Source organism: Capricornis sumatraensis, chromosome 2 (genome assembly GCF_032405125.1).
Source record: "Capricornis sumatraensis isolate serow.1 chromosome 2, serow.2, whole genome shotgun sequence".
Taxonomy (NCBI): domain Eukaryota; kingdom Metazoa; phylum Chordata; class Mammalia; order Artiodactyla; family Bovidae; genus Capricornis; species Capricornis sumatraensis.
In genome coordinates this window covers 220,683,257-220,707,832 of record NC_091070.1, presented here as the reverse complement: position 1 = coordinate 220,707,832, position 24,576 = coordinate 220,683,257, and the positions used below count along the sequence as shown (strand labels likewise).

The 24,576-nt window shown below is 58.8% G+C and overlaps 1 protein-coding gene across 5 annotated transcripts; it reads right to left on the bottom strand.

The window, feature by feature from the left end:
- Window positions 1-1,314: 1,314 nt before the first annotated feature.
- On the bottom strand, window positions 1,315-19,054 carry PPP1R7 (protein phosphatase 1 regulatory subunit 7). 5 transcript variants are annotated; one of them, XM_068964976.1, is made up of 11 exons: window positions 19,001-19,034; window positions 16,306-16,367; window positions 15,762-15,890; window positions 12,871-12,926; window positions 12,268-12,333; window positions 11,574-11,704; window positions 11,051-11,213; window positions 9,851-9,967; window positions 8,916-9,020; window positions 6,362-6,448; window positions 1,315-1,579 (listed from the first exon to the last, which is right to left on the bottom strand). In XM_068964976.1, exons 3-11 carry the CDS (start codon window positions 15,826-15,828, stop codon window positions 1,403-1,405), a joined length of 969 nt encoding a protein of 322 aa, XP_068821077.1. In that variant the 5' UTR covers window positions 15,829-15,890; window positions 16,306-16,367; window positions 19,001-19,034; the 3' UTR covers window positions 1,315-1,402. The 5 variants fall into 5 exon arrangements, with proteins under 5 accessions (XP_068821077.1, XP_068821076.1, XP_068821078.1 ...); XM_068964975.1 differs by lacking the exon at window positions 19,001-19,034 and adding an exon at window positions 16,828-16,884; XM_068964977.1 differs by lacking the exon at window positions 19,001-19,034 and adding an exon at window positions 16,689-16,722.
- Window positions 19,055-24,576: the final 5,522 nt, after the last annotated feature.

Below are 24,576 nucleotides of genomic sequence, written 5' to 3'. Positions count from 1 at the left end.
GTCGCAAATAGTCGGACACGACTGAGCGACTGAACTAAATTGAAGCCGCGGTTCAGGCCACTCATGGTTGTTTAGGCACAAGTTCTATGTCTTGTCGGCAACTGTGTCCTAGTGTTTGCAAGACCTGCCACCAGCCAGGTACTCGCTTTTACAGAGTTTTCTGGTTTCGGTGCTGCTGCAGATTCTTCATTTGGGCTCATTTTTAGCTTGGATGGGCTCCTCCACATTTCCCAGCAAGGGCACTCAGACCCTGAACCCGTGTGTGTCTCCAGCGCTTCTCTTCGGTCCTCAGACCATGCCTGGTTGAGGGCGGGGCTCCAGGCTCACAGCACAGTATGCATGCTCTTTCTGGGTTCAGGGTGCACCTGAGCCTGCTTTCCTGGCCCACAGCCTGCTCGGCCATCCAGGCCACACGGCCCATTCTGGTCCAGATTTGAGTGAGGACTTGGACGTGACCTCACCCTCAACCCACTGAGCAGGGTCACCTCTGAGTTCCCAACCCCCATGTGGATGCCCGGCTCTGTGACAAGCTCCTGGGCAGCGTGCCTGCAGGACTCCCTGTGACCACGGGGACTGGCTGCCCCCGTGAGATGTGGCTACGGAGCAGCCGAGGACATGCAGTTTTAATTCCATTTTAACAAACTTAACCTTGAACCGACGCAGACACACAAGGCAGGAGGGGCCCACGCTGGCTGCTCAGCTTGAGCCTCAGAAGCAGGAGGAGCCCCGGGGACCATGTGGTTTGGTTCTCCGGCTACAGAAGGGCAAGTCTGAGGCCCCACGAGATGACAAGGTCCTTGTCACACCCAGGGTGACTGTGGCTGTGAGTTTTATACAGAAAAGCATACTGATAGGGTAAGAAGGGGCAATGTAAGCGTGGCGACGAGGGCAGCTCCCTGGACACAGTCCTGTGGAGACCCGGTGGGCTTGGACCCTGCAGAGGTCCCATGCCATGCGTGGGGAGGCTGCTCCTCTGGCCTGAGAGCTGTGGGGACCGATGGGGGCCCCTGCGCTCCAAGGGCGCTGGGGGCTGAGGTGCCCTCTGCCTGCAGTTTATTGCTAATACATACAGTTTACAAATGGGCATCTACCGGCCGAAGAGACTGCAGAGTTGTGGGCAGAAAGGCCCAAGGGTCCTGGACACCCTCCCAGACTCACTGTTTCACCCTGCAGGGGGCTCTGAGCCCCCTCTGAGGGGAGGACATAGAGACGGGCCAGGGGCAGGGCCCAGGGCCACGGAGCACGGAGGGGGGCCACACCCGGCCAGCGCGGATGGCCCTGCACACACAGCTTCACTCAGCGCCTTTTTATTGCCTGTGGGTTTGTGACTGCTGATACAGTGACGCTGCAGGAGCGACGGGTGGATTAAAACCGTGGCCGGGAGGCTCTGCAGGAGCGGGCCTCAGAACCTGACGAAGGTGGCGTCGATCTGCCGCACGCTGGGCAGGGCCAGCATGACCTTCCGCCGGTACTGCGGGTCGCGCTGCAGGGGGTTCCGCTCCAGGTACACTGTCTCCAGGCTCCTGGCGCCCTTCAGCTCGTCCAGGTCGCTCCAGCAGTCCAGAAGGTTGTCATTCATCTGGGGGAACAGGCGCACGTCAAGAGAAGCCTCAGGACCCCACAGCAGCACCCCCCGCCCCATGCAGAAGAGAGGCCGGCCGTCCACCTGGGCGCGTGCTGGCCGGGCCGCATCCCCTGGGATGAACCCGGTGGACGCCGCTAAGTCCATGTCCGGGTCCGCAGAGGGACGAAGGAGCCGACACACAGCGCCCGCCCCCACCCCGGGGAGGCAGGCTTTCTCAGACTCGCCTGCTTAAGGAAGCCCGTGTTCCCAGAACTCGGAGGCTGTGGAGGCCCTGAGGCCTGCTCCCAGTAGGGGGGCGGGGCGGGGGGGGGGAACCCGATGCCTCTACCGCAAAGGGACAAGGGCTGCTCCGGGAGGAGCTGTGACCAGCACCCTCCAGGCACTGCCCGTCCATCAGGCCCGCCCCGTCAGTCCACCTGCGCCCTCCAGGCCCCACCCATCCATCAGGCCCCGCCCATCCACCAGTGCCCCGCCCATGTGTCCATCAGCGCCGTCCAGGCACTGCCGCCAGGTGCAGTCATGGCAGGAGGAGGCCATGGCCAGCCAACAGGAGCTGCCACAGCGGAGCTGCGTGAGCACAGGGTGCACGCCTTCAACACGTGCCCCTTGGAAAGCACGCTAGCACTGGCTGTCTCCACCCTTCTGCTCTGGCTCCCACAGTGGCCTGGGGGGGCCCTGGACCCACAGCTTATGTGCCATACACCTTCCAGACTGGACAGAAAGAAGGGTCTGTTCTCCAAATGGTCTTTAGTGTTTGTTTTGGTTTTTTTTAAGCAGCACTTTCTGCCGGGAGCCAGCGTGAGGAAACCCGCCCGTGGCAAAGGTCATTAGGAAGGAGGCTCAGCATACGCAAAGGTGGGGTCGAGCCTCAGGGGTCCCCCTGGAAATTCTCGAGCATCTACCCCCAAAACCAGAGTCTGCCTACCTTACTGCATTATGCTTTCACCAACTCCTCTGACATTAACAGGGGGCTGTCCCCCTACCACCTTTATCTGGAAAAAGTTAATTGAGAGCTTTTAGATAATAAGTCTCCCGGGCATAATAAGACTGTTTCAATCCAAAAACCCCTCTGATGGCTTTCTAGCCTGCCCACAGGACTCTTACAGCTGCGCATGTGACTGTTTGCAGCCTCCGGACTGCGAGAGGCACAGGAAGCTTAAAACATCCTAGGAATGTAGGGGCTTCCAAGGAGTCAAAATCATTAGAACAGGACTGATTAAGGGTTTCATTTGTTGAGCCAATACTTGCTGCCAAACTGTCATATCTTTTATTTGTTGATATAGTTGGTATATAGAAAAAACAAGCAGCAACATAGACCTTTGAGGTGAGCGCCTTCTTTGTTGTAACCCACTGCGCCTTTGCTCTACAGAGATGTAGCTTTATTTAGTGCTTTAAGGAGATGCAGATTAAAGAACACCTCAGGGGAAATGAGATTAACATCCATTAAGGAAGAGAGCCATAAAGCGTTAACAGGCCTCTTGGCCAGAAGACAATGTAAATCACCGGAGACCTTTTGTGTACGGGAAGATATGCAGAAGGGGTCAGGACTGCTGCCCCCGCATGACTCTGTATCTTCCATTATGTAAAACTTAGGCGACGGCACCCCACTCCAGTACTCTTGCCTGGAAAATCCCAAGGACGGAGGAGCCTGGAACGCTGCAGTCCATGGGGTCGCTGAGGGTCGGACACGACTGAGCGACTTCCCTTTCACTTTTCCCTTTATGCACTGGAGAAGGAAATGGCAGCCGACTTCGGTGTTCTTGCCTGGACAATCCCAGGGATGGGGGAGCCCGGTAGGCTGCTGTCTATGGGGTTGCACAGAGTCGGACACGACTGAAGTGACTTAGCAGGGTATATAAACACCTTTCAAAACTAAAATTATGGGGTTTTTGCACAAGCTTGGCCTCCCCCGAGTTGACTCTCTCTCTTTCTCCCTCTCCTTCCCTTTTTCAGGCAGATCCCTTGGAATGCAGAGGCTCTCCATGTCTACTTATTTGCCCTGGCTTCTAAGACCCACAAGAGAGGGAGCCCAAGGCGGGGTACCCTCCGCTATTCAAGCAGGCGCCGGTGGCCTAACGCAGGTGGTGCAAACTCCTTGTCTTGGAACTTTATTGCTTTTCCACGTAAACCAAGTTATTCAGCCTCTTTTCTCCACTAATTTTCCTACTACACTATTCTTTCCTAATCTCTCTTTATATTTCTAAATAAATAAGTTTTTCCTTGCCGACTCCATCCCCGCTTCGAATTACCCTGGATCCACCAGGGCTGGACTCCGGCAACTTTCTACCTTTTTTTGGCAAAACAGAGTCTATTTATAAGCATTTTTTGTATTTTCTCCCTTAAAAAGCATGGCTTCTGTGTTTCTGCTACAAAACACAGCAGCAACTGGGGAGCGCTGCAAGGTGTGTTAAGCGCAGGGTCTGTGACACGTGAGTGTCAATAACGTTCACAGAAGTGAAAAGACACCTTCACTGAACAAACCGAGCCCTGTCTCCCATTCAGAGGGGAGGTCTTGGCAGCGGGATCTACTTCGACCCCTTTCCTGTGTCGCTGGTGGTGGTGTCCATGACTCGCCCGCGCCTCCTCGCCCCTCCAGTCATTCGAGCCAGACGTACACCCCACAGGCTTCCCACGGGAGCCCTCAGAGCTCTGCTGACACTGCTGTCCCAGCAGCTACTATGTTCGTAAGCCCCATGTCTTATGAGTTCGGGCGTTCCACAGCACGGCCAGCCCCCGGGCGGGTCTCTCTGGGATACAGTAAGGTGGGCCTAGGGGTCTTGCACAGCGCCAACAGTGCGCTGTAAAGGACGGCTTAGGCAAGGAAGCTCCCAGACGCGTCTTTGTGCTTTTTCAAAATGAAACCCAAAACCATTCACCTGTGTCATCTCCACAAAAACTCTAGAAGATCTGGAAGGGTCACGCGGGGGGGTGGGGGGGGTTGTCTGTATGTCTCCCTTCTGAGCTCTCCCATATGAGGCGTGAAGGAGCAAGGTGTGGGGAGTGAGCTCCTGGTGCTCTCATCTTCTTAAAGAACCTCCTGGAAGCACCATTTTAGTTCCTTCCGATCTAGACTGTCTCCCGCCTCCTTCTCAGTTTTTCCTGTCAGATGAAGTGACCTTTAAAGCAAGCTGGCTGCTGGTCGTGCAGAAGGGCCCACATTCTGGATGCAGCAGGCTGCTCCCCGTGGCCACGAGCTTGTTCTCCAGCCGCTCCACTCTCGACCACTGCGTTACGTGGACACAGCGGAGGTCCCCCCAGAGTCCTGACCAGCACCCCTCGCAGACGGAGCGCATGGGGACGGCAGCCTGTGGCCGTCTCTCTCCCGGGCATGTTCGATCACGTGGGCACACCGGTGACCCCGACGACTCTGCCAACTCATGGCGGGTGATCCTGGGCTCGCACGTGAGCGTCCTGCCTGAACCCATGCTGGGGTCCTGCTGCTGACGCAGCTGGGAGGGCGCTCCAGGCACATGGTCTCCGGAGTCTATTCCAGTAGTTTCTGGTGGTTGACATTTACATTCAAAATTCACATTCACTTGCCCTCAAATTCAGCAACGCTTGAAACAAAACCAAGGTTTGGGAGAATCCTCAAGCTATTTTTCTTACGCAACAAAATCACTTGTAGGCTGCTGGCATCAGACTAGGAGTCTGTCACTTCGTAGAAAGCTAGGGGTCCGAGAGCACGCGAGCCCCCCAGACACAGCCAGTCTGCTCGCGACCCTGTCATGGGGGCACCCTGCCTCCTCTGGGCTTCTATCACTCAGGCCAGCACAGGCTCCCAGGAGGGTTGCCGGGGCACGAGGGCTGGCACCCAGCCGGGCTGGGGTGAGCCCGGTCAGGATCCCGGCTCTGGGCTCCTGCTCTGGCTGTGCGGCTCCCTGCCTCTTCAGACCGGATCCCTCTGCTCCAATCCTCTGCCGACCCCCGGCCACGCCCTCCTGCAGGGCTGGGCTGCACACCAAACCACAGTTCCCGCAGCTCGCTCAGCACCCCAGCCTTCAGTGGCCAGTCCCGGCGTCATGCCCTGATGGCACCCAAGACCAGCGCCGTCACTAAGGGGCAGCAGCGTCCTCACAGCGGGCCGCTGTGTGTCAGGGAAGCCTGGGTCATTTCTGAGACGGGGAGCAGAGAACACACAGGACGTCAGAGGGTTGGCAGAACGGCCGGCCAAGCAAGGGGCAGGCTGTGGACACAGCACAGATCTCTGACGACGCATGCTTTGCACACGGCACTCCCTGCAGGAGTCACGCCTGGGACACACGTGTGGAACCTTGACACTGCGGATCTCAGCTGGGCGTCGACCTGCAACCTCCGCTTCTCATGCCTCGTTCCTCATCTGTGGGCTCCAGGAACCACATCCATCGCCATGAGACCAACACTGGTGCGTTCCAGGTGACCAACCGCAGAGGCCCACCCATACCTCCTCCCGTGGTTCTAGCCATCTGAGCAGGAAGCATGGCCCCAGGGCTGCGTCTGGAAGCCCTCCAGCCACACGGCGATCCTGGGACGAACCCATATGGATCAGGGCTTCTCATGTTCTCACGCGCCTGGCCGTTGACCGCTCTGCCTCTGGGCTGGGGCAGGGCCTGACAGTCATGACTTTACCCAGCTCCCTGGTGACGCTGGTGCTGGAGGGCCACACGCAGCGTGGGGACCGCGTCTGCAGCCCCCCGAGCCCTCGGTCCCCGGTCCGGCCCCCAGAGCCACTGCAGACACACTCCGGGAACCGGGACCCGCTCAGCTGGGCGCCAGCAAGCGCACATGCGCTGTACTTACCCAGAATTCCTGCAGCTCTGTTAGGTGGCTGACGTTCTCGATCTTTTTGATTCTATTTGACGCAATGTCCAGCATCGTGAGTTTGTTCTAGAACGAGGAGATAAAATTTCCTGCATTACCTCGGTTCTGCTGTGACTGTGTGGCTACGCACACCGTGCTGGGCGCTGGGCTTACAGTGCAAGGTGAGCTGCCCTCTGCCCTCACAGGAAAGGGGGTGTTGGCGGGTAGGGGTGGGGGGCATGGCCCTGCCCCCTCCTGCAGCCCCCTGCCTAGTTTACACCGAATCCTCTCCGCTGCCTCACTGAGCTCGTCACTGGGGTCTGAAACTAGTGCCATCAGACTCCACAACCCAGACTCCCACATCCTGGACCAAAGGACCCCAATGGGCAGGTAACCCCTGCCAAAGCAGAAGAGGCCTGGGGGCTGGGAGGCTGCCTGGGCCCCTGGGGTGGGCCCTGCAGGGCAACAGGTGCAGCACCGTTTATCTAGTGCCTGTCCCAAGGAGACATCCAAACCCAAATGATTCTGAAACATTCCCTCTTCACTTATGGCAGCGAGGGTGGGGAAGGGCCAGACCCCACACCATCCCTTCTGGAAGGGGCCCTGCTTCCAGCGCAGAGAGGAGCGCTTGAGCAGCCCGTCTGGGCGCTGACACGGGCAGGGGCTGCTTCTGCCAAGTGCTGCTCAGATGGCTGCTGACTGCAGCAGGCCAGCAGGCACCTGCCCGCGGGGTGCGGGGGCTTTGGGCGGAAAGGGACTCAAGAGAACCTCGCAGAAGGAGGCTTGGGGACGGTGGGGGGGATGCCCAGCCAGGCCTGCTGTGCCCGCCTCAGAGGCTGGGTGGCGTGGGGAGCGCGAGGGCGGGACCTGGCCGGGCTGCAGTGTTTCCGGCATGTGTAGGCCGTGTCCCTGTGGCAGCCCCGTGCGGAGACCAGCGCCGGGGCGCCTAACGGCCAGAATGGCCCCAAACCTCCGCACTAGGACCCCGTCACGTGCCTGACGCTACCTTGAGATTTTCTGGGGAGCTGGACAGTGTTTTGAAACCTCATTCAAAAGCAAACCAGTACTAATTACTTAAAATAAGGTAAGGAGGGGGATGGGGGTAAGGTGGGGCGGGGAGAGCAAGCTCCGCAGAGACCGCGGTGCCTGCAACCCCAGTCTCCCCCGGCAGACCAGTGGGAAGGCCTGGCACCTGGAGAAGCGCGGAGCAGGGCGGCCCCAGGGCGCTGGGGGGGCAGTTGTTCTCCGTTTGGGAGAAAGATCACTGACTGCCTGGCCTCGCACCACGAGAGAAACTCCAGGGAAGCTAGGAGATGCAGCTCAGAGGAAAATACAGGAGAATATTTGCTCTCTAGTTGAATAAAACCTACTGCATTTGATTAGGGAGACCTTACAAAAATGTAATTACTTTAAAGCCACAACTCTTTTGTTCTGTTTAGCTGAAAAGGCCCACATGGGGTCCAATACTGGGCTGGGCTGGGCCGGGCGACTGCAGCACACCTCCTGGGACAGCTCCCAGGCTCCCACCCTGTCCTGCTGCTCCCGGGGGCCACGCCCTCTCCTGCGCAGACCCTGCAGCTGTGTGAGGGGACTGGTGTGGCGAGGGGGCCCTGCCCAGCCCCGCCTCTCAGAGCCTGGCCTCAACCTCCTGTTCTGCACCGCCCAGGCGTGCACCCAGGCTACACACCAGCTCTGCAAACAGCCCGAGTGAAAGGCAGGGGAAGGTGGCCACACCCACTGGATGCAAATTCCACCAGCTTTCCCAAAATTCTGTAAATGGTGGTGAAACAAAATCCATAAAGCGGGTTTCCTCTAAAACCTCACTGATGTCGATGAGGCCCAGCGCCGAAGAAGCCCTCGCCAGGACTGAAGCGCAGCCCTCCCCAGGCAGCCGGACGGGCCACACCTGCTGGCAGTTAAAACAGGAGAAATGCCCAGGGAAGCCGAGTGAGCTCAAGCACTCTATTTGTCTCCAATACTGCGCTGAGGAAGAGCAGGCTGGCCTGCGGCAGCTGAGGAGGGCAGGGGCCTCCTGCAGGCTCAGGGCCAGGGCTACCCCCCTGGCCAGTGCTCCTAAGGCTGTCCTGCGCTGGGTGGGCAGGGCCGGTGGGGAGGGAGGGGGAGGAGGGAGGGAGGGGGGGAGGGGGGAGGGGGGGGAGGGGAGGGGAGGGAGCGAGGACGGTACAGGATCTGGGCCCTTGGCTGGGGGTGGGGCCACAGGTCGGTGACCAGGGGCAGAAAGAGAGCAGCAGCTGATAACTGAGAGTCGTCCGCGGTACAGGGACACCCACGGTTTCCGTTTTAAAGATTTTAATTTTTGTTGGCCATGCCACGCTGCATGCAGGGTCTTAGTTCCCTCACCAGGGACCGAACCCGCGTCCCCTGCATTGGGAGCTCGAAGTCTTAACCACTGGACCAAGGGGGAAGTCCCTAGGGTTTCCTTTTTAGAAATCTTCCCCAAGCCCGCAGGCCGTGCGCTGAACGGCCCGACAGCCAGCCCGGCTCCGCCCGCCGCGGCCCCTGCGCCCCCGCCCCACGGCCGGCGGGCTCTTACATTGTTGTCCAGGCCCTCGATGGCCTCGATGCCGTTGTGGCTGAGATACAGCTCCCGCAGGTTCACCAGGCTCTGCAGGCCCTCGATCTTGGTCAGCCGGTTGCTCTGCAGGGAGAGTCAGAACGCGTGAGACCGGGGGCTTCTGGGAGCAGGGCAGCGGACACAGGGCTCCTGACAACAGGGCGCCGCCCACAGCAGCTGCAGGGGCCTGGCCCACAGGGAGGCAGACCAGGGCCCTGCGCGTCCGCTGTCCTGGGCCAAACTCGTGCACACGGCCAAAGGCTTTGATGCACGAAACTCACTTTTCAAAATCTACTTGAAAAAGGTCTACCTCAAATAATTTAATTAACTCAAAAATGTCAAAATCAGAATATTTAAAATCACTTAGTTCTCATTTCTTTTGGCATCCATCGTAACTCGAGTTAGAGCACAGCGCTTGCTTCTCACACAGATCTGCACGACATCTGTTTTCCGAGAGGCATGGGTGGTCTTGGGGTTCCTGTCCCCATGGCCTGCCATCAAAGCCCCTGGGCCCACCACCGCGCACCTGCTCCTGATGAAAGGAGCCGGGCCGCAGCCATGTGGGCACTGTCCACCCCACGTGGGTGCTGCCCAACCATGCCCAGGTGGCACACTCCTGGGCACGGACGGGACAGGACGGGGGGGGTCACTCCCACCAGGAGCCCAGCACGGCGTGAGCTGTGGAGAGACGAGCTGCCCTGGCTAAACACCGCCTGGGTGTTCATTAGAGGACACGTGGCGTGTTACGGAAGGAAACCTCAGGCCCGCGTGGGTCACGTGTGCTGCAGATCTGTGCAGTGTGATGTCTCCACTCCTCACTGACAGTGAAGCCAAGCGCTGCCCAGCGTGGAGACAGTGGAGGAGCCAAGCCCTGCCCTGGGGGCCCACGGGGCAGGAGGCTGGGCGGTCCGTACCTGCATGCTGAGGACAGTCAGGTTGGTGAGTGCATCCAGATTCTGAAGCTTAGTGATCTTGTTCTTCCCCAAAAACAAACTCTCCAGGTTGGTTAATGTGTCAATGTTTTCAATCACCTGTGAAAACCAGGACAAGGCAGCAGTCACGGGAGGGGAGAGGGCCCGCCCCCTCGGGTGAGCAGACGGAGCTGCCTGGATGTCGGGCAGGTACTGCCCACTCTGGGATCCCCCAGGCACCCTCACTTCAGACTGCAACCTGAGAACAGACGCTGGTGGTGTCCCGCGGGTGGCAGCTGCGGGAGCCCCGGGCCTGGGACGCCTGCAGGCTCCTCCCTGCTCTGCCCCGTGCTCCCCAGGGCCCCACGGGCAGCTGCGCTAGTGAGCGCCCCTGGCAGGCCTCAGGTCCCCGCCTCCCGGGTACACCACTCTCCCACAACAGGCTAGCTGCGTTTTTCCTACAGGGGCCGCAGCGGGGCCTCCAAGGGCAGAGTGAGCCTCCTGTTCAGTCCTCACAGCAGGATGGGCCGGGGCTGGTCCGGGAGGACGAGGACTCAAGAGGCAGGGCAGCCCCGCCTGCCGTCACCTGCGTCAGCTGTGACGCAGCCCCTCTCTCCCACAGGGATGCTGCGGAACACGCTGATGCCTGGACCACTCCGAGTTTCACACGTGTTGCTTTGCTACTTTCGACCACACCACCACCACCAACGGTCACAAGAAGCCCTTTGCCGTAAACACTCTCCTTGGTTTGCGTCCTGTCTAGCTCACAAGGGCCAACCTGAGCTGACCAGTGTGCTAGAAGCCTCCAAAAGTTGGAGGGGCATTTCTGGCATGCAGGTGGAGGAAGGGCTCAGAAACCCTGCCTTCAGCCACTCAGCAGGGGCGGATGGGCCCACTACGCACCAGGCTGTGCCCACCCTCCGATGGCCGGAGTGGGGGCCCATCCCCCTGCTGTGCCAAGAGGTGCGTCTAAAACCACACCCAGCAGCATGTTCAAAAGCAAAGTGCTGGGGCTGCTGTCGGGCAGAGTGCAATGCGTCTGCTAAGAGTTACATCGTGACTCGAATGAGGAGCAAGAGAATGCTGCGTGTGGAAGAAAGGGCCATGCTCTCACTAACACCGACCCCCAGTGAGCACTCGGTCTCACGAGACACAGCTGCACACCCTGCACACCTCCAGGCCGCGCCCCGCGCCCACACCCACCCGTATCCGGTTGGACCCCAGCTCCAGCATCTGCAGTTGGTGCAAGCTGCTTATGTTCTCAATTTTGTTGATCTTGTTGTTGACCAAGAAGAGCTTCTTCAGTCGTGTCAACTTATCAACTCCTTCAATGTTTCTCAGTAGATTAAAAGAAATATCTAAAACCCTGGGAACAGGCAAAGCATTTATTAACGAGCACAGGTCACGCCGAGCTCAGGACGTAGCTGACTTAGAGGCAGCAGCCCGCCCGGGGAACGTGGCGGGGCGGGCAGCCCATAGGGCCCCCAAAGCCTGCTGCCCCGGCTCCCAGCACGAGGCTGAGGACGGAAACCGTCTTCTCCCCAAGGAGCTCAGCCTGACATCTCCAGTCAAAGGCTTCACGTGCAGGCTGGGACTGTGGGCAAGCCGGTGCCCCCGCGGAGCCAGGCAGGGGCCTGACCGTGGGCGGGGGCTCCTCGGGCCCGAGTTCGGGCTGCAGGGCTGGTTTCGGGACGGCTGCCAGGGCCCCTGCAGCCTCACAACTCACTCCAGCTCTGTCAGCGCGTCCAGGTTCTCAATCCTCCGGATCTGGTTGTCGTAAAGGTCCAGCTCTCGGAGGCTCTGCAGCCCCTCTAGGTTCTCAATGCACTTGATCAAATTCTGCCGGAGGCAGAGCGTCTGGGGGACAGAAAAAGGGCAGCTGACACAGGCGATGGGGAGGCCTGTAGGAAGTGCCCGCTGTCCCAGACTCGGCCTCCACACCTGGGGCCTGGGTGGGGACGTGGTTTTCCTCCTGTTTTCTAGTATGGTGCTGACCTGGAGAGGACGGGCAGATACCCGCGGGGATGGAGGGAGGCCCTGATGAGCGTTCTTGCTGTGTGAGGGAGGTGCTGGGCAAGGGGAGGGGTGCTGTTTTCCAGCAGAGGGAACTCGCTGAACTGCAGTGAGCTAAGCACATAGAATCTGGGCTGCATGTGGCTGCAGGCAGGCTCCGATGGAGGCACCACAGATCTGAGCCACCGCGCGAACCTGCGGAGAGCCAGCTAGCCGAGCGTCTGGCCTATCACCCTGCAGGGCTCAGGATCAAGAGCGCCCGAGGGACGCTCCCGTTGCAGCGTGGCACCTTCCCGAGCACGGTCACCGCGCAGAACTGATCTGTTCCGGTCTATCCACATCCGGTGGGGGGATGCACTCTGCAGGGTCACACAGGCCCCTCCCATGCAGGGACGAGTTCCTCTCACCTTCACTTTCTTCAGCACCTCGAATCCTTCAATTTTTCCAATGCGATAATGATTCAGATCAACATCCTGAAACAGACAAAGCCTAGCTCAGCTGCAGACAAGCACCTGGAGACGCGCTTCCCGGGCTTGGAGCCACGAGGAGGCCGGGAGGTGGCGGGGCTCGGGGAGCAGTGCCGCCCGGAGTCATGGGCACAGCTGACGCGGGCACAGCTGCCGTGACAGGCAGCGGCCTGACGTGAGACTGACCCTCTGAACTAGCGGTGCGAGAAGCCTGCTCTCGCCTGCGTGCGCCCCGTCACCCCTGGGGGCTGCCCCGCCCTCGCCTGCGGCTCCTCCTCACACCAGGACGATGAAATCATCTGACGCATGTGCAGCGGTCACGGCTGCCTCTGCCACACAATTCTCGGTGTGTACAGCGCCACGTGAGACCAAGCCCTGGTGTTAAAAACAGTAAGAACACAAGGACTCTGACCAGCCAAGGGAGGCCCCGACCACCGCTGCTTCTAGGGAATCACCTACTAATCTGGCACCTTCATAAAAGACGGCCTGACGGCAGGGCTCTCCGCCACCAGGCCCCTGGGGTGGCCGAGCAGGCAGCGTTACCTCTGCGTCTTTGTCCAGGCTAATGGTCTCCATATCCACAGGCAACTCTTGTCCTTCTGGAGAAGGAAGAAGAAAAAGCCCATTCAGAGCTCTGGTCTCCAGGAGCAGGTGCCCGGCTGTTGGGGGCCAGCTGGGGCGGGATGCCTGAAGCGCGCGGCCAGCTCAACAGAGGAGGATCCCACAGGCGACACCCAAGGGCGGCAACCAAGCGGTGGGGCCGACACCTGACAAGCGGCACCTCTCAAGGCTCTGGGTCCTGAATTCAGCTACTGGCAAAGGTCTCCAAGACTCCACCTACGTCCTATAACTCCCCAAGAAAGGAAATGTGGTCTGAAGCTGTTGGCAGAAGGGCGTGGGGGCGAGCGAGCCTCAGGTGACCGCAGCCAGCAGCACGGAAGCCACCCATCGCCACCTTCCGGCACGGCCTGCAGCGGCACCTGGGGGCAGCCTGCCCCCAGTTTTTCCCTTCTGGTCTGCGGCAATGAATCAGGCCACTTGAATGTGGGTCACGCCAGGCACATCAGATGTTCTAGGACGTGTCTTTCATTGCTTTGGAAAATGGCCCTGCATCTACAGACACCTCTCTCTGCACAGAGCAAAACAAAATGAGGCTCAGTCCAACCGACAGGATCAAAGAGCCTTGCCAAATAAGTGAAACACAGCGCCTGCTGAGGAGCCGGGGAGGCTGGGAGCCAGCCCGCCCTGGAGAGCGGGTCTCCAGGGCCCAGGCGGGGCCGAGGAGGGCAGGTCCGGACCAGTGTGTCTGACTAGGAGGGCGAGCCGCTCTCCCAGCCTGCCAGGGGCATCAGGGCCTGCAGGAGGCCACACACACGACCGGAGAGCACTTCTGTGGAGCCTGCCTCTGCTCTCACAAGCTGCTGCTGAAGAAGCTGGGCCGCCTGCGCGCAGAGCGCCTGGTCCTTGGTGGGCGCGCCTGCTGTCTGGCCTGCGCCCCAGGGACGATGGCTACCACCACCGCTCAGCGGCCTCCTGCCTCTGCGTCTCCCCTTCAGCAACACGGCCCACATCCTGGCTTCATAGCCCCGGCGCCTCCCCAGCACGGGCAGCTCACAGGCTGGACTGGAGGCCCCGGAAAGGCGTGCCCAACTCGGGAGCAGCCTGAGAGACTTCCTGGCCCCACACTGGCCAACTTCATTGGACCACCTTTTCCATCACTGTCAACAATGGCTGCTTAAAAAATAAAAAAAAACATGCCATTTACTCTAGGTCAGCCACAGCTTCATGGAATGTCAACAAATCCAAACATTAAATAAAAGGAGTTGGGCAAAACCAAGAGACTGCCCCAAATGATCCGTCTTCAAAAGGCAGCACAGCCAATACCAGGAACTCAAAGCTGCAAAGAAACACATGCCACCACAAAGGCAGGGTGGCCAGGCCAGCTGGGGTCCAAACCCGGACACGCGGCCACACGGCTAAGGGCTCTGCCTGTAATCCACGTAGCACACACCTGCTTAACCTGTGAGACAGAAGCTACCAGCCATCTTCCTGAACCTGTCGCATGCGTTTCAAGTGTTAGAACAGTAACTTAGAGAAAACAAGCGAAAGGAACAGCTGACAGGTAGGAGCTTGTCCACTGGAACCTAAAGACCTAGACAAGCACAGGAAGGAGCAGGCCCGGGCCGCTAAGGGCTTACACAGGCGCGCTTTCCTGGAGGACTGCGAGCCAGGTTCCTGGAGGCAGGAGCCCGGGGGGAGCGCCCACGCCAGCCCGGTCGGCACGCCAGGCGGCAGGATGTGACGGCAGGTGGCGCTCCCCCCGGCCTTCCTGTGACTCAGCCGCAGGGAGGGCTGTCGCCCATCCCTCCCATGCGCTTCTCCACCCACGTGGCTTCCAGAATGTTGCCTCTGAAGTTCCTAAATAAGGCGACTGGTACTTTTGCGGTAGTCGCCTTTTGCCTTGAAATTAGGTTGCCATAGTTACCGAGCATCTGTGCTGGCACAGAGCACGATGCTACTTTGAAGATTAGTTTTGCTTTCATTACCGTAAGGGGAGTGCACGAATACTGGCGCCTTAAAAACCCACACAACGGAGGCAAGCCCAGAAAATGCAGGCTGCACAAGAGCCTCTCGAGCCTGCTGCTCAGAGACCCCCCGCCCCAAGCACTGGGTGAGTTTTCTCTCTCAAGTGGATAAAACTACATGCTATTATCACTATTTAAAAAACAAAGATAGGATTTTAACATGCACATTGTTTGTAAAAAAAAAAAATCTGCTTTTTTCACCTAATATATTTTGGACATCCTTCTGTGTGTATGGTTTCTCTCACTTCTTTCAATGGAAACTGATTTTCTAAGCAAACAAAGAAAAAAGGTTTAGATCATGGTTCAGGGGGTGAAAAGCCACCGTTACAGGCGGAGAACACTCTTTTCACCTCTAAATTCATTTTGCTGTTTTTAATCACTAAGAAGACAATTTAGAAGCTGATCCTCAGGCTTACAAGCATGGTGGACCAGGACTCAGAAATGACTTCTCTGAGATACAGTTAGTCTCCGTGACCGAGGCAGGAAAGGAAGGCACACGATGTTCACTGCACTTCCATCTCACTTTCTGAACACGTGGGAATAAGCGATTTCCTGGTTCTGTTCCAGAGGACACATCTGTACCAGTATCACTAGTGGCTGCATTTGCCTTCCGTGAAATCAGGAAGCCACCCATCTAGCCTGCAAGGGCCCTAACTGTGGAGCTGACTCAGCGAGCACCTCAGAGGGGGCCCTGCTCCGAGCCCTCGCCCACCAGGCCCTGTGGGCCTCCAGAGTGGGCTGAGCATGTGCCAGGCGGCATCCGCTCCCCCATCCCCCAGGCTGGGCACAGGCGACAGAGCCTGCAGCCAGCGGCCGAGCGGGTCTCGGGCTCTCCCCTCGGCCCGGTACCTTCTGGGTCCTCCTGCCCCCGCTCCTCTCCGTCCTTCAGGCTGTGCGCGCTGAGGTCTGCCACCATCCCGCTGTTCTGTGCCTTCCCTTCGTCGTCACCCGACTCTTCTGATTCAACCCGCCTGTCAACTGAACCCACACACACCGATAAGAACGCACATTCACGCCAGGGGGCTCTGTGAGGAACGTGTAACAGACTGACATCCAGCCGGAAGTCAGAAGGACTGCATTCAAGAACTTTTGTTGAATTCAGGTCAACAAACATTTGAGTGCTTTCCAGGTGTGTCCTGGGCACCATGTGAGGCACCCAGAGGAGGGGGGCTGGGCTTTGGGAAGAGGGTAGACCAGGGAGGCCACGGGTTACAAAGATGAGGAGCACACTATTCCTGCTCTCAAGGAACTCGTGAAACGCCAGGTATCTGGAAGGCCTGGGTGGCTCGTGGCTGAACGTGCTAATGGTAACACGCAGAGAAGCACCTCCTGTCCGCGCCCTCCTGCCTGGATATCCACACAGAGGGGACCGTGTGACCCTCCCGCCACATACCTTCATCCAGGCTCCACTATCCATTTGGCCAAGAAAACCAGCCCAGTTCACAGGCCCACGTTCTGAAAGAAATCAAGACTAACTCAAATCAGACTGTGGGCAGTGGGGCGCTCTAGAAAAGGAGAAGACAGCCAGCAGCGCTCCACGCCCCACACGAGTCACGGCCCCAGGCACCAGGGCACTGCTAGCCCAGCGCAGTCCTGTCCTGAGGGCTGAGTCGCCTCAGTCGTCAGACCGCAGCCCACCAGGCTCCTCTGTCCAAGGGACTCTCCTGGCAAGAATACTGGAGCCAGGTGCCGTGCCCTCCTCCAGGGGATCTTCCCGACCCAGGGATCAAGCCCGCATCTGTCACACCTCCTACGCTGGCAGGCGGGGCTCTTTACCTCTGGCACCGCCTGGGGAGCCCAGCTGAATACAGCTGACTGGTGAAAACCTTTTGGCAAGACTGTCAGACAATTTTCCTTTTTCTTCATTTGTCTGCAACCTCTGTGGAAGCCTGTCTGGAAGAGCTAGAGCACTCACAGGCCGCGTGGCATCATCAGTCACAGGGCAAGGATCCTCTCTTCTGTGACCACAGCGCATCTACAGAGGGGTGTGCGTTCTGTGGGGAGGGACGCTGCTTCAACTCCAAGTCTTCCACTGGGATCAGTAAAGCAGCACCAAGGAAAGGCTGTTGGCCAAGTCCTGATACTTCACCTCTAACACCACCACACCCATTCCCTCTTCCTGAAACTTCCTGGCAACTGTCTTGGATCAGCTACTCACTGCCTGTGGTCTGTGCTCCTGCCTGGCCTCCTAACTGGTCTCAGTGGCTTGTCAGTCTGTTTAAATCTATTCTCCAGAGACTTTGATCTGATCCCAGAATCCATATCTGATCTTTGACTCCCCAAATGTCTAGAAGGCCCGTGACTCTTCCTGAGTTTGCACCTTACCCCGACAGACACAGCTTTGGCCCGTTGTTTCCTTTTCGAAGCCTCAGTCTCCTCATGAGTAGGAGGAGCCACTATAGTACCCACATGTCAGAGTCACTGTCAGGCACAAAAGCATGTGCATGACATGCACGAAGACATGGAATGAATTAGCCGTCACCCGGCACAGCCTCTCTGCGGTCCAGGCTAAGGGACAGCAAGTCTGCTGGGCAATGGTCTGGTGCAGCTGAGCCCAGGGTAGGAGGGGGTTAGCTCATGAAGGGCAGCCAAAGTGACATGTGGGATAGCAGATCAGCACACCAGGTGACCGTGGGGCCCTGGGGACAGTGGCCTGGTTCAAGGTGCTGGCAGGGGGGACGGGAGAGGCAGCAAATACTGGGAGATACTAGGGAAGCGGGGGCCGCAGAGCTTGCTGATCTGTGGAATGGGCGGCCGCCAGAGAGAAGGAACTGTCTAGGCTTCCTCCCATTTGCCATTTACCAAGACAGGGAGACAGCTGAAGAGGAAGCGGCAAAGGCGGGAGGGCGGGGAGAAGGCGGATAAGAAGAGGTGCTTCCCTGCTTAGAAAGACCCAAAGGTCTCCAGGTCCAAGCCCTTCCCGAGCGCCTCCCCTCCACCCAGGCCCTCCACCACGTGCCCTGCCTGCCTCACCCGGCACATTGTCCTCCAGGACCAGTCACCCTTGGTCACTCCCTGCTTAGAAAGACCCAAAGGTCTCCAGGTCCAAGCCCTTCCCGAGCGCCTCCCATCCACCCAGGCCCTCCACCACGTGCCCTGCCTGCCTCACCCGGCACACTCCCCTCCAGGACCACTGTCACCCTTGGTCACTCTGACAGGTCACACTCCCTCACACCCCTATGCCTGTGTGTGCTTTCCTTCACCGGAGGCAGCCTTTGCTCTTTCCTGCCCCCCGCCCCACCCTGGTCTCCAGCCTGGCTGACTGGTATATCCTTCGAGGTGCAGCAGGGAGCTGGTTCTGACTGCTGCAGCCATCACTCCCAAACATGCTGCCGCCTCTTCCACCCCTTCCCTAACACTTGACACTGGAGACCCCGGCTTCTCTTAGGGAGCGCTCAGGAAACAAGCAGAACCAAAAGTACAATGAGCGTTCAAAGACACGACTGGCTCTCCACTGGGGCTGGGTGTGCATGTAATTATATACATACATAACACGCATGCAGACTGGTTTTCTACAAAGCCAAAGAGTTGAAATTAGTCTTTATAGCTTTGGAAACAGGAGCCTGTCGATTCTATCACTCAGCTCTCGCCTGGGGTCAGCCGTTCCCCTAAACCGGTTCGCTTTCCAGAGGACCCTTCTCCACCCCCGCCGCGTCCACCAATGAGCTGCCCCGGGCGGGTCCCAGCGAGCCCGCGCCTCGTTTCCCGGTCAGCTGCCTGGGGACCTGTCTCGCGGGTCAAGCTCAGGGATTCGGTGCGAGGCTCCCAGCAGCTGGGGCGGGCGCAGGGCGCCGCGGGACCGCCGCGCCCTCAGCCCTCATCCACAAGCCCGGCGCTCCTGCCGCTCGCCCCGGCCCTGTGGCCCCCGCCGCCCCGGCCGCCCGCGCCCTCCCGGCCACTGCCGCCTCAGCACCGGGGTCCGCGTCCGGCTGTCCGGGGCCACCCCCGCCCTGCCGGCTGGCAGATGTCACGGGGCGCGCGGGGCTGGGCCCGGGCCGCCCCGTTTCTCCCGGGCATGACTGGCACGGGCCGCCGCCCCCGCCCCCGCCCGCCGGGCCCTTCGGTCGCCGCCCCGCGGGGCCGCTCACCCTCCATCATTTCCTGCGACTGTTGCTGACCCGCGCCGCGCTCCGCCGCCATGTTGGCTGCTCTTTCCCTTTCCGGAATCTGTCGCCTCAGGCCCCTCAGCCAATCAGGGCTCCCAGCTCGGAAGTTTCCCAGCCAATGGGGCCCTGCGCTCCTGCGCGGCTCGAGAGCCTCATGGGAGTTGTAGTTCACCCGCGAGGCCGCGCGGGCCTCCGCCTCCGCGCCGCCGGTCTCCCCGCCCGCCAGGCAGGTAATGGGCGAACTGGAGGCTCTGGAGGCGGGAAGCGGGATGAGGGCAGGGATGATCGGGGCCGCAAGCACGGAGCCGAGCCTGCAGGCGAGCGGAGAGGAGCCTGGGGTCGCTCTGCGCTCGTGGACTGGTGGCGGGACACGGAGGGGCGGCTCCCCAGTCCCTCCGAGCCTCGGCGGCGGCGTCTGCAGAATTGGGCAGATATTGTCGCGGTGTGGACTGAGCCCGTACAGAGGGGCCGCTTCCAGTTAACGCTCAGCGCGGGGCGCCCGCTCTCTTTTCCGGGGCCTGTCCGCTAACGGGTCCGGGAGAGCTGGTCGGACCTGGATGCCGATCTAGCTACTGCGGGAGCCGCAGCCCGAAAAGGCCCCCGGCCCCGCGGGCATCATGGGCCGTGAGGGAGCCGCCCTCTGCTCCGCGCCTTCAGGTCGAGGCCTCCGAGAGGCGAGGTCCGCGGTCCTCAATCTTCTCGATCCTGAGACCGGAGGAAACGGCGTCCGGGGACCGCGCTGGCGGAGGTGCCGTCTCTTTTGGTTCCTCCGAGGCGCCGTAGACGGACTTCGGCGCGTCCCTAGCAACCGTCAGCGCGGGCGTCTCCTCGCGGGCTCCCTGGGTCCCCGCCCACAGGCGCTGGCGGTTGGCCCCTGGGACCTGTCGATCGGCGCCCGTCGCTCTCCCATTGGCTGGTGGCGCTAGCGGCGCGGATTGGCGCCTTCCCGGCGCGTTGAGAGCTCGGCGGGTGACTGGGCGACCTCAGGTGAGCCACCCGCGTGGGAGCACCGCTCAGCTCCCCACGTTGTTCCACTGCCCGCCCCGCGCCGCCCGGTCGGTGGCGGCCCCCTTGCGGCCCTGTGGCTGTTCGCTCCTGGCCGGTCCCGCCCCTCAGCGCCGCTCAGGGTTTCGGCCTGGGCTTGGCCCCACCCGGCGCTCGGTCCTTGCCCGCAGAGGGACTGTGCCTGTCCCACCACTGGAAGGGGCCAGGAGGAGGCTCGCGGAGCTTGACACCCGGGAGCCCCTCAGTGGACGTGTGTGCGGAGAGCCGTGAGCTGTAGCACCTCATCCATGCTGCCCGACGTCCCCACTGCATACCTGGGCTTTGTCTTTAACCTCCTCGCAAGCGTTTCTTTTCTTAGACAGGGACTGTGGCCTTGCGGTGCGGTCTGATGCCTTCTGTTCCCTTACCTTCTACATCTGGCAAAGTAAACCTATGTTGATTCTGTGTCTTACTTTCTCTTGCGGGTTCCCCTCTGTGTCTTCCTGCTATTGCTTTAAGACCTTATAATTTCTTGCGTGAATGACTGTGATTCCCCCCTTCCCCTCTGTTGGTCAGGTCACTTCCAAGCAGGCCTTGAAAGTCAGTCTTTGGGATAAGAACCATACTGTCTGTGGCAACAGGAGGCCCTGGGAGTCAGCCCAGCTTCTCCAGACCCGTCTTTACGGGTGGACCCCTCCCCAGGGGCCCTGTGGGACTACCTCGAGCTCTGCCTGAAAGGCTTCCTCACTCTGCTTTGCTGGCTCAGCTCTGCTGGTGCCTCCTCCTGGATGCCTGTGCTGGCCTCTCAGGTCTGAGAGGCGCCCTTGGCTCACACCCTCCATCACAGGAGCGTCACCCTGGATATGCTGGAGGGGGCCTGGACGCGAGAAACAGACCGTCTCAGGATGGGCCCCACACCTGACGTCCAGAGGAAGGCAGGTGTTAGGGTAGGGTCTCCTGTGGCTCAAAATGACATCTTGCCGTTTTCAGCTCTGCCCGCCAGCCTGTTAGCCTCATGCTGCACCGCTCTGCTTGTACAGCAGTGGGGGGAGCAGTTGGAACCAACTGTCTCCTAGCGTTTGTTCTCCTGAGAGAAAGCCACTTGCTTCCAGATGTTTACCTGTAAGAGCAAGGAGTACTCTTCCAGAAGCTCCCCGCAAACCTCTTCTTCTGTTTGATTGGGGGTGGGGAGCGTCACACCTTCTGGAATCAGGACCAGCACCAGGAGCAGGCTTACTCTGAGGCACCATCAGGTGCTGTCTGTGTCCAGCTTCCTGTGGCTTCTGCTCAGAGGGGATACAAAGCAGAACAATCATACACCCCCTGCCCCTTTAAAAACCACCCCACCTATTCCAAAAACCTTGGCCTAGATTTGCAGGCATTTCTGATTAGAGTTTGAGTCAAACTTGAACAGGTGAGAAAGGAAGTGATCTAAGGATTCGTGAAGCTGGGCTCTGTGCCCTCAGGGGCCACCCTGGGGCTGTGGCCCCGATGTGCTGTGTGAGGCTGAGCTGGCTCCACAGACTGTGCTCAGGACAGAAGGTGCGAATGGAGAAGGGGTGGTTTTTTTCTGAGGCCACTTCTTGGTTTATCAACTTTTGACACTTTTTACTTCCCCAGTTCAGTTCAGTCACTCAGTTGTGTCTGACTTGCGACCCCATGAATCGCAGCACGCCAGACCTCCCTGTCCATCACCAACTCCAGGAGTTCACTCAGACTCACATTAATCGAGTGAGTGATGCCATCCAGCCCCAAAAAATAAAGTGTCTCACTGTTTCCATTGTCTCCCCATCCGTTTGCCATGAAGTGATGGGACCAGATGCCATGGTCTTAGTTTTCTGAATGTTGAGCTTTAAGTCAACTTTTTCGCTCTCCTCTTTCACTTTCATCAAGAGGCTTTTTAGTTCCTCTTCACTTTCTGGCATAAGGGTGGTGTCATCTGCATATCTGAGGTGATTGATATTTCTCCCAGGAATCTTGATTCCAGCTTGTGTTTCTTCCAGTCTAGCATTTCTCATGATGTACTCTGCATGTAAGTTAAATAAGCAGGGTGACAATATACAGCCTTGACCTACTCCTTTCCCAATTTTGAACCAGTCTGTTGTTTCATGTCCAGTTCTAACTGTTACTTCCTGACCTGCATACAGATTTCTCAGAAGGCAGGTCAGGTGGTCTGGTATTCCCATCCCTTGAAGAATTTTCCACAGTTTGTTACGATCCACAAAGTCAAAGGCTTTGGCAGAGTCAATAAAGCAGAAGTAGATGTTTTTCTGGAACTCGCCCACTTTTTTAATGATCCAATGGATGTTGGCAATTTGATCTCTGGTTCCTCTGCCTCTTGTAAATTTAGCTTGAATCTTTAGAAGTTCACAGTTCACCTACTGTTGAAGCCTGGCTTGGAGAATTTTGAGCATTACTTCACTAGCGTGTGAGATGAGTGCAATTTTGCGGTAGTTTGAGCATTCTTTGGCATTGCCTTTCTTTGGGATTGGAATGAACACTGACCTTTTCCAGTCCTGTGGCCACTGCTGAGTTTTCTATGTTTGCTGATTTAGTAGGTGTCAAGTTGTCATGGTTTTGCAAATGTCATGATTCAGCTTCTTGTCATAGGTTTACAGGATATTCTCTTGTGGAATTTTTCTTCCTGTCTTTGGCCAATTTTCCTTACTCCTTTTTTAAAGTTGAAATATAGTTGACTTACAGAGTTGGTTTCAGGTGTGCATCATATGGGTTTGACTGTTATGCACCTTAGGAAACCATCTCCGCAGTGAGTCTGGGAACTGCCTGTCACCCCACAGAATTGTTCCTGTGCTGCCACGTGCTTCCTGGGCCTGGAGGTCTGCCCCTTTCTGCTGCTGTTTTCTCAAGTGAGTCCTCTGCTCTCTCTCCCTCTCTACTCTTGCTGCAGCCTCTCTAACTTGAATGTTGCCGTGCTTGATGTTGTCCCGGGCGTCCCTGCAGCTAGTCTCATTCTCCCTGACTCTTGCGTATTCTTCCTGCCCGGCCTGGGCGGTCCCTGTTCTGCTCCTCAGCCTTCCTGGCCTTCGGTCTGCTCCTCTGTCGTCTGATCTGCTTGACTCCTTCCGGTGCGTGTTTTCACCTCTCGTCTCCTCTGGTTCCGACTGGTTCTTTCGCACCCTTTTCACCTCCTAGTGGATGCTCTCACTGTGCCCATCCCTCTGCCCTCCTGGATCCTGTGAGCATCTTTATGGTCATGATCTTGGACTCTTGGGCTTCCCTGGGGGCTCAGCTGGTAAAGAATTTGCCTGTAATGCAGGAGACCCAGGTTCGATATTCAGATCAGGAAGATCCCCTGGAGAAGGGAATGGCAACTCGCTCCAGTTTTCTTGCCTGGAGAATCCCATGCACAGAGGAGTCTGGGGCTACAGTCCCTGGGGTCACAAAGAGTTGGATACGACTGAGTGACTCACACTTTGGGCCCTTTCATCAGGTGGGTGGTGTGTGTGTTTGGTCACCCACGCCTGACTCTTGGCGACCCCATGGACTGTAGTCCACTAGCCTCCTCTGTCCGTGGGATTCTCCAGGCAGGAATACTGGAGCAGGTTGCTGCTTCCTCCTCCAGGGCATCTTTCTGATCCGGGGATCGAACCCGGGCCTCTTGTGCCTGCAGGTGGATTCCTTACCACTGAGCCAGCTGGGTGGACTGTTCATCTCCGTTCTGTTACGTTCTTTCTCTGAGGTTTTCCGTTGCTCTTTCATCTGGAACATATTCTTCCATCTCTTCATCTTGCTAACCTTTATTTCTTCATACGAGGTAGCTTGGTTATGTCTCCTAGCCTTGCAGAAGTGGCCTTGTGTGAACAATGTCCTGTGGGGTCCTGTGGGGCCCAACAGCATGCCCCGCCCTGGCAGCAGGACCCGAGGCGTCAGGGCTGTTTCCTGTGGGGCTGATGTGCACCTTTCTGTCGCGCTGGGGCCGGCTGCTGTGGGTGTGCTGGTGTGCAGGACTGGACCCAGCCCAGCTGCCTGGGAGGCCTTGCCTCGTGGCGTTGTTGTGGGCACACTGGTGGGCTGGCAGACCCCCTGGTGCTACTGGGCTAGAGGGAGGGTTCCAGGATTGTGCCCACCAGCCCTGGTGTCAGCCCCGGGATCGAGATCACAGAAATGACTGCAGCCAGCATCCCAGCCCCCAGGGCCCCGCTGCCGCCTGCTTCTCTGGGAGCCTCTCGGGGACCCACAGATGGTCCGGCCCAGGCCCCTCTTTGCTGGAGTTCAGACTGTGTGAGAGGTCTGTGCACGGCCTCTGGGAGCAGAGGCTGTTTCCTGTAACCCTGGCTGCCAGCTCTTGGTTCTGCACGCCAAGGCGGTAATGCAGAAGTGGGGTGCTGGCCCTAGGGGCACGGCGCCCTGGCCCTGGGGGCCCCTGGCTGGGCCCCTGCCTGTGGGTCCGTACTGCAGCAGCCTTCCTGGGTCCTTCCCGTTCCGCTCGGGTTTCCTCTCTCCCCTTCTCTCTTTCCCACCCCTTCCTCTCTGCTCCGACGGCCCTCGCATCGTAGGTTCTGACCCCCGACGGCTGTTTGGGGCTGAGCTATAGAATGCGCTGGCTGAGCTGC

Excerpts from the sequence above, each read along its gene's own strand:
- PPP1R7 (XM_068964974.1), bottom strand. The coding sequence starts at position 19,052 with ATGGCGGCGGAGCGCGGCGCGGGTCAGCAACAGTCGCAGGAAATGATG. Across the intron at positions 12,927-15,761 it reads GGGGCAGGAGGACCCAGAAG|AAGGACAAGAGTTGCCTGTG; the intron begins GTACCGGGCCGA and ends TTCCTTCTCCAG. Across the intron at positions 11,705-12,267 it reads AGGTGCTGAAGAAAGTGAAG|ACGCTCTGCCTCCGGCAGAA; the intron begins GTGAGAGGAACT and ends TCTGTCCCCCAG.